This window comes from Piliocolobus tephrosceles, chromosome 2 (assembly GCF_002776525.5).
Source record: "Piliocolobus tephrosceles isolate RC106 chromosome 2, ASM277652v3, whole genome shotgun sequence".
Lineage (NCBI taxonomy): Eukaryota > Metazoa > Chordata > Mammalia > Primates > Cercopithecidae > Piliocolobus > Piliocolobus tephrosceles.
Genome location: NC_045435.1, coordinates 51,732,470 through 51,740,993, shown reverse-complemented (window position 1 = coordinate 51,740,993; position 8,524 = coordinate 51,732,470). Strand labels below are relative to the sequence as shown.

Sequence of the window (8,524 nt, the reverse complement as noted above, 5' to 3'; positions counted from 1 at the left end):
GTATGTAGGGAACCACCCCTGTGATTCAATTATCTCCTACTGGGTCCCTCCCACAACACGTGGGAATTACAGGAGTATAATTCAAGATGAAATTTGGGTGGGGACACAGAGCTAAACCATACCAGGGGATATATCATTTTGCATTTTCATCAGCAATGTATAAGTGTTTCATTGCCCCACATACTCATTTGAACTTGGAACCGTTGATTTTTTGGTTTTTACTTTTAGGCATTTTGATGAGCATCCCATTGTGATTAATTTGCAATTCCCTAGTGACTACTGATGTTCAGCATCTTTTCATGTGCTTATTGGCCATTTGTCTATCTTTGGAGAAATATCTATTCAAGCCCTTTACATATTTTTTATTTTATTTTTGAGACAAGGTCTCACTCTGTCACCTGGGCTGGAGTGCAGTGGTGTGATAACTCATTAAAGCCTCAACCTCACCAGCTCAAGCTATTCTCCTGTCTCAGCCTCCTGAGTAGCTGGGACTACAGGTGAGTGCCACCATGCCTAGCTAATTTTTGCTATTTTTTTGTAGCGACAGAGTTTTGCCATGTTGCCAGGGCTAGTCTCCAACTCCTGAGCTCAAGTGATCCACTAACCTCAGTCTCCCAAAGTGCTGGGACTACAGGCATGAGCCACCACTCCCAGCCCCTTTGCACATTTATAAATTGTGTTCTCTTTGCTTTTGTTTTGTTTTAAATTCGATTTATCTTTTTGTTGTTGGGTTGTTAAGTTTCTTTTTACAGTAAGTTAACGTTTGTCAACTGAGAAATAAAAATAAAATTCTATGCCCCCTAACTGACTGAACAGGCCCTCTCTTGGCCAAGAAGACCCTAGAAAAAACTTGGAAGCTGAGTTACTACTCATGACAGGATGGGAAGTCGGACACAACTCTTTATAACTCCTCCCTCTATAATCACCATTAGATTTTCTTTCCTAAAGGTTAAACAGAAACCAGCCCTTTTGAAAGACTCACTCCACCAGCCTGATGCTGACCCTCCCATTTGCAGTTTCAACAGAACAACCGACCAGCATTCCCTCCTGATAAGAGACCACTGACTATCCAGGGAGTGGTTCTGGCCAGTCTACACAGGACGTGCAGTGAGGGTTTTCATGTCCCTGCTTCACCTTTTGAAGTCAAGGGGTAGAAAACTCCACCCTTGGATAATGCTAAGGCCACCATTTTTTAAACATGGGATCCATAGAGAGGCATGAAGTTCAACTGCACATCCCCAGGTTGCTCCTTTCATAAATATTCATGACCCCTCCTACAGTATATTTAACATGTATATTTGGCCACTGTGTTTAGCATAAATCCCTGTCTTATTCTTCCAACCCTGGAGGTGTCTGTTTTCGCATTTTTGGCTTCTGACTGGAAGCTAGGCTTCCCAGTCTGTCAAAATGGCTATCATGCAGGTTCAACCCCTTTTTTTTTTTTTTTTTTTTTTGAGATGATGTCTTGCTCCCAGACTGGAGTGCAGTGGCACAGTCTTGGCTCCCTGCAACCTCCGCCTCCCGGGTTCAAGCAATTCTGCTTCATCTCTCCAAGTAGCTGGGACTACAGGTGCAGGCCACCACATCCAGCTAATTTTTGTATTTTTAGTAGAGACAGGGTTTCACCATGTTGGCCAAGCTGGCCTCAAACTCCTGACCTCAAGTGATCCACCCGCCTCAGCCTCCCAAAGTGCTGGGATTACAGGCGTGAGCCACTGTGCCCGGCCAGGTTCAACACTTTATGAGAAATAAAGTTCATCTGATTGGGCACAGTGGCTCATGCCTGTAATACCAGCACTTCAGGAGGGCTAGACAGAAGAATCACTTGAGCCCAGGTGTTCGAGACCAGCTTAGGCAACATAGTGAGCCCCACTATTTCTTTTTTTTTTTTTTAACTAAAGGAAAATATTAAGTAAACAGTGCTAAAATAGTGATGGCAATACAGAAATCAGGAACTGGTGGCATGACATTTTGGGAAAGATATTTAAGCTGAAGAGACTCAGTTTCTCCAGCTTTAAAACAGAAATCAGCCACTGCCACTTCGTAGGTGCTGGAACAAAAGAGACTTGTTTCAAATGAGATGACGCATGTAAAGCGCTTACCCAGTGCTCGGCAAGGGGAAGCACTCTCTAAACGTTAGCAAATACCATGACAGGGAACTAGGCCCCTGACTCTCCGCTTTCGGCTTGCTGACGATCCTCAAAACCAAGAGCACAGAGCTTCCAGCGCATGCTCTTTTCCCCCGCTACCTTGTGCGGGCACCCGCCGCTAGTGTGGAGCCACCGTGACCCGCAGTCTGACTTCCGTTTCCGGGGGCGGCTTCCGGCGGCGTGAGCTGACCGCGAGAGGCCAATGGAGTGCGGAAGCTGAGTCTTCGCTGGCGGCGGTAACTGACGGCGACTGGGAACGGCCGAGTGTGGCTCCTCTGGTGTTTCCGCTTGGGGAGAGAGGGGCGGCCTTCCTCTTGCAGCCGAGGCCGGCGCCGGGCCGGACTTCAGCCCGGTCTCGTGGCGGAGCCTATCTTGCTCCCTCTCCCAGGCCTTTATCTGCTTCCTAGGATTCCCGGGGCCCTGTGGGTGGGAGTTGGGAGCCTTGAGTTTTCTTCCATTCTGCGCCTGTCATTGGCTCTCTGACCTTGTGCGGAACGCGCCCTTTAGCTGACCTCAGCTGCCTTTTTTAGAAGATGGAGATTGTATTGACAGTGACTGTCACTTTCTTAATGGCGGGAATTGACGTAGTGTTAAACACTGTCTTGTATCGCTGGCACAGCACAAGGACAGTATAGGTGTTATGTACTCACTTAAGTTATTTTGAGTCACACACCCTTTGAAAACCTGGTATAAGCTATGGACCCTCCACCTCTAATACTTCTCCCGGCCCCCGCCCCAAGCACACACTAAAGCTTATGCATAGGAAGTTTGTTTTACTATTTCAGGTTACTTCCAGGATTTCTCTCCTGACGTGCATCTGTGGATCCCAGAGCCTGGCAAGTAGTAGGCATTTGAATCTTTGTAATCATTAGATAGCAAGTGTTCGGTTAACCATTTTTATTTTTAATTTTTTCTTTTCTTTTTTGAGACAGAGCCTCACAGTGTCGCCCAGGCTGGAGTGCAGTCCTGCCACCTCAGCCTCCCTAGTAGCTGGGACTACAAGTGCCCACCACCACGCCCAGCTATTTTTTGTATTTTTGGTAGAGATGAGGTTTTGCCATATTAACGCAGATTGGTCTCGACCTCAAGCCGTCTACTCGCCGTAGCTCCCCAAAGTGCTGGGATTACGGGCATGAGCCAGTGTGCCCAGCCCAGTTAATCATTTTTAAATGTGTGAAGTGCTGTCTACTTCACAGGAGGGAAGAAGATAGCCTATTAATAAGTTTTACTTATTGGACTGGCCATGTACCACTCTCACTTGTCTCCTAACAGCTCTAGGAAAGAGGTATTAGTTAATTCTCGCTTGTCTCCTAACAACTCTAGGAAAGAGGTATTACTAATTACTTAATTACATTTGGAGGCTTGGGAGAATTAATTTGCCATAAGTCATTCAACCTATGATGGTGGAGGCAAAAATTCAAACCTGTATCTATCTGAAACTCCAAAAGCCACATATTTTTATTATTATTTATTTTATTTATTTTTTTGAGACAGAGTCTCGTTCTATCACCCGGGTCGGAGTGCAGTGGCATGATCTCAGCTCGCTGCAATCTCCACCTCCCAGGTTCAAACAGTTCAGCCTCCCAAGTAGCTGGGATTACAGGCTCCCACCACCATGCCTGGCTAATGTTTGTATTTTTAGTAGAGACAGGGTTTTACCATGTTGGCCAGGCTGGTCTCAAACTCCTGACCTCAGGCGATCCTCCTGCCTCGGCCTCCCACCCAAAGTGCTGGGATTACAGGTGTGAGCCACCACACCCAGCCAAGCCTTATATTCTTACCTAACCATGTTCTTAACGTCTAGATGCAGAAATGTATTGGAGTGTAATCTGCAGTTTCTATTGTAATTATGAAATGGCTTTTGTCAACATGGGTTACCCCAAAGCAAACGTTGCATGCTGTGGAAATACTTCTTGTCTCTTTTTCTCCCATGGTATCTGTATTGCTTGTTTAATAATAACATCATGTTTTACAGCCTGCACTCTGTGCCCATGTTTATTCAACCCTTTTTACTTTGGTGATTATTTATCAGGTGTGTTGCCTTCTTCTTCCTGCCCTTCAGAGCCTATGTTTTTAATTATAACTGAAATATGAGATGACAATATTTGGGCTTTATTTCTTTCTCTTTTAAAGGACAGTACTGCTTTTAAAGAGACAGTGTTAGGGATCTTGGAAGCACAGCCAACATGTGTGACATTGAAGAAGCTACTAACCAACTCCTAGCTGTGAACCTTCATGAGAACCAGAGCTCTGTACAAGTGACAGAAAGTGACCTCAGAAGTGAATCTGAGCTTCTAGTCACTATTGGAGCCACTGTACCTACTGGCTTTGAGCAAACAGCTGCAGATGAAGTGAGAGAGAAACTTGGGTCATCATGCAAAATCAGCAGAGACCGTGGCAAGATATATTTTGTCATTTCAGTGGAAAGTCTGGCACAGGTTTGAATGGAGCAATATTTAAAATAGTTTTCTAAGTTGATCATTTTATGGTTACTTTTCATTTTACAGACCCTTCTGGAATCCTTTCTGATTTTCATTGCTCTGCCCCAAATCAGGAGATTTTAAAGTTACTGCATTTTCTATTGAGTACTGATTTGTAATTTTGACTATAGTTTCAGTATCCCTTAGGACCAGAAGTGTTTCAGATTTTTGGAGAGGGGCAGGGGGAGTTTTGGAATATTTGCATTATACTTGCCACTTTAGCTTTTTTTTTTTTTTTTTTTGAGACAGAGTCTTGCTCTGTCACCAGGCTGGAGTGCAGTGGCGCGATCTCGGCTCACTGCATCCTCCGCCTCCCAGGTTCAAGCGATTCTCCCAAGTAGCTGGGACTACAGACGCCCGCCAGCACATCCAGCTAATTTTTGTATATTTGGTAGAAACGGGGTTTCACCATCCTGACCAGGCTGGTCTCGAACTCCTGACCTCATGGTCCAACCGCCTCGGCCTCCCAAAGCGCTGGGAATACAGGCTTGAGCCACCATGCCCAGCCTGCCAGTTGAGCATTTCTAATCTGAAAATCCGAAAGGCTGCACTGAGCATTTCCTTTGAGCATTGTGTTGGGGCTCAAAAAGTTTCAGATTTTTAGATTTGGGATGCTCAACCTGTAGTAGGATTGCTACATTTTTAGAGGTGATCTAGTATTTCTTGAATTCACCAGAAAGAGTACTGTTCAACTTAAGAAATTCTCTAAGTATCTCAGTTTTTATTTACTTCAGCATCTAGCAGATGTTTAACTTTTGCTGATGAAACATAAAAGAGATTTGCCTTTTAACCTGCATCAAAAATTCTTGCTCAGAAGTAATTAGAACTCACTCAAGATAAAACATGAAGGTCAGAAAACTGCAATCTCACTATAATAAAGCTAAGATACATCTCATTACCACGTAAGCAGCAAGAGGGCAAGGATTGTTTTCTGTTTTTTTTTTCCACCAATATATCCCAAGCTCTTAGTGTCTGGCATATAGTAGGTACCCAGAAAATATCTGTGGGATGAATTGGTAAGCAAATGTTTTCCATCCAGTATTTTGGCCAGTACCCTCAGCAGTGTTGTGAAGATAGACACTATTATTACATTAATCATTAGGCTTAGGACACATAAATAATTTCCTCAGGGTCACTCAGCTAGTAATCACAGAACTGGAGCTCAAATCCACTACTTTTAACCATTGCAGCATACAGTGTACCATAGAAAGCCATCGAGGAAATATGATAGAGCCCACTTGAGTGGCTTGACCTTTCTCTTCTCCCACGAAAGACATGTTTCCCACAAAACACTTCATGCTTCTCTCTTTCCATATGCCCTTTTTCCCTTTCTCTAGGGGAAAGCTGATTGGTAATCAAAGAGATGAGAAACTAGGGAGATGGGACATTTTAAAAATATAAAATATAGTAGCTGCTTTAAAACTATGATTCCTGATTTTTTTAAATACATAATTGTTGATAGCTTGTGCTGTTCAAAAGCTTTCTCAGAAGTGTGTTTCTTTTTTTCACCCAGGTTCATTGTCTGAGATCAGTTGACAACTTATTTGTGGTGGTTCAGGAATTTCAAGATTACCAATTCAAACAAATAAAGGTGAGCTATCCCAAACATGGTGGCTGATTTTTGTCTGTCTTCCCCAAAGAGATTATTTCCACTTTTCACAGTCTGTGAAAATTGAGCATTACTGTAGCCTTTGTAATAGAGAATACTGGGAGGCTTTTACAATAAAATCTAGAGTTTTGCTGACAGTCTATCCCAAAAGATGTTTTGTAAAAATTAGTATTGAAAATCATTAAAGTTTATAAGAAAGAAAACACACTTTTATTTATAAAAGATATAAACCTTAGATTTGCTTTGCTTTTACATATATTTAGTTCCAAAATAGAATTGCTTCCAGAACATGAACCAAAGAACAAGTGACAGTTTGTGTCTTCTACAGATAACACTTCCTCGCCATCCTGCTTTTGCTCTGCTTTCTTCTGTTTCTTCATTTTTTGAAATAAAGCCAAAGTGATATCTAAATACTCCTTCAGTTGTTAGGACAACAGCTTTGTCTCCAATATGTATTTAGCATCTAAATCCTAAATATTCAGCTGCTGCCTAAGCTGAAGGTTGAAAATAGATTGCAGCAAGGCTTTAGGTTTTTTCCACACTGCTTTTTGGTTAGGTTTCTAGAGTTAACTGCTTAAAAACATTTTTCTATCAGTTTTACCTATCTTAGAAATAATCTTTTTAAAAACAACTGTGATATGCTGCCTAATTGTCTGACTTTTATTTATTGGCAAACATGTTGATTTCCAAAACGTTATTCAAAAACCAATCAAAGTTGTATGAAACCACAGCCTAGAAAAAAACAAGACCAGACCTAAAAGAAGTCAGACTGAAAATAGATAAAAATTTTATTAACAAAAATCTAACTTTTAGAAAAGCTTAAAGCATTCTAATGAGTTCTGTTATTTTTAAGTATTCAGATGATAATCATGAATTTATTAGCCCCAACCCCCCTCTTTTAAAAAATATTGAGACTGGGGCCTGGCACGGTGGCTCACACCTGTAATCCCAGCACTTTGGGAGGCTGAGGCGGGCAGATCACGAGATCAGGAGATCGAGACCATCCTGGCTAACATGGTGAAACCCCGTCTCTACTAAAAATACAAAAAATGAGCTGGTAGCGGTAACGGGCGCCTGTAGTCCCAGCTACTCGGGAGGCTGAGGCAGGAGAAAGGTGTGAACCTGGGGAGGCAGAGCTTGTAGTGAGCAGAGATTGAGCCACTGCACTCTAGCCCGGGTGACAGAGCGAGACTCTGTCTCAAAAAAAACAAAACAAGAAAAATATTGAAATGGGGTCTCATTGTGTTGCCCAGGCTGGTCTCAAACTTCTGGGCTCAAGTAATCCTTCCACTTAAGCCTCTCAAAGTGCTGGGATTACAGGTGTGAGCCATTGCAGCACCTGACCCCCATTCCCCACCTCCATCCCCACATTTTTTTTTTTTTTTTTGAGATGGAATCTTGCTCTGTTGCCTAGGCTGGAGTGCAGTGGCATGATCTCGGCTCATTGCAACCTCTGCCACCCAGGTTAAAGCAATTCTCTTGCCTCAGCCTCCCGAGTATCTGGGACTACAGGTGTATGCCGCCACGCCCCGCTAATTTTTTTTTTTTTTTTGAGAGGAGTCTCGCTCTGTCGCCCAGGCTGGAGTGCAGTGGTGCAATCTCGGCTCACTGCAACCTCCACCTCCTGGATTCACGCCATTCTCCTGCCTCAGCCTCCCGAGTAGCTGGGACTACGAGCACCCGCCACCACACCTGGCTGATTTTTTGGTTTTTTTAGTAGAGATGGGATTTCAGCATCTTGGCCAGGCTGGTCTTGAATTCCTGACCTCATGATCCACCCATCTTGGCCTCTCAAAGTGCTAGGATTACAGGCATGAGCCACTACGCCCGGCCTCCTTCTGCCTTTTTAAAAGTGTGAACAAATCTGATTTATATAGGTTTTTAAAAACTAGTTAATACATGTATTTGGAGCAAACTTGTAAAGACTGAAAGGATATAGAGTGAAAAGTAAGTCTTTATTCCTGTATCCCTGTGCTGTGCAGCTCCCTCCCTGGAGGCAACAACTATTACCAATTTGTTGGGTATTCTTCTGGAGATATTTTACAAATAAATGTATTTTATTTACACAAATGAAAGCATAGCGTACATACTTTTCTGTGCTATGTTTTTTTTTTCATATACGAGTTGAGTATCCCTTATCTGAAATACTTGGGACCAGAAATGTTTTGGATTTTTGTTTGTTTTTTGAAATACTCTGGGCTGGGTGCGGTGGCCCACGCCTGTAATCCCAGCACTTTGGGAAGCCAAGGCAGGTGGATCATGAGGTCAGGAGTTTGAGACCAGCC

The 8,524-nt window shown here is 43.2% G+C and overlaps 1 protein-coding gene across 5 annotated transcripts in view; it reads left to right on the top strand.

The window, feature by feature from the left end:
* Window positions 1-2,104: 2,104 nt before the first annotated feature.
* The window catches only part of THUMPD3 (THUMP domain containing 3), a 30,296-nt gene continuing 23,876 nt past the window's right edge, over window positions 2,105-8,524 (top strand). The window contains exons 1-5 of one of the 5 annotated variants that reach the window (XM_023218562.3): window positions 2,267-2,386; window positions 2,936-2,993; window positions 4,126-4,182; window positions 4,284-4,588; window positions 6,144-6,221. In XM_023218562.3, coding sequence (XP_023074330.1) covers window positions 4,337-4,588; window positions 6,144-6,221 — 330 coding nt within the window. In that variant the 5' untranslated portion in view covers window positions 2,267-2,386; window positions 2,936-2,993; window positions 4,126-4,182; window positions 4,284-4,336. The other 4 variants (XM_023218559.3, XM_023218561.3, XM_023218560.2 and 1 more) reach the window with 4 other exon arrangements.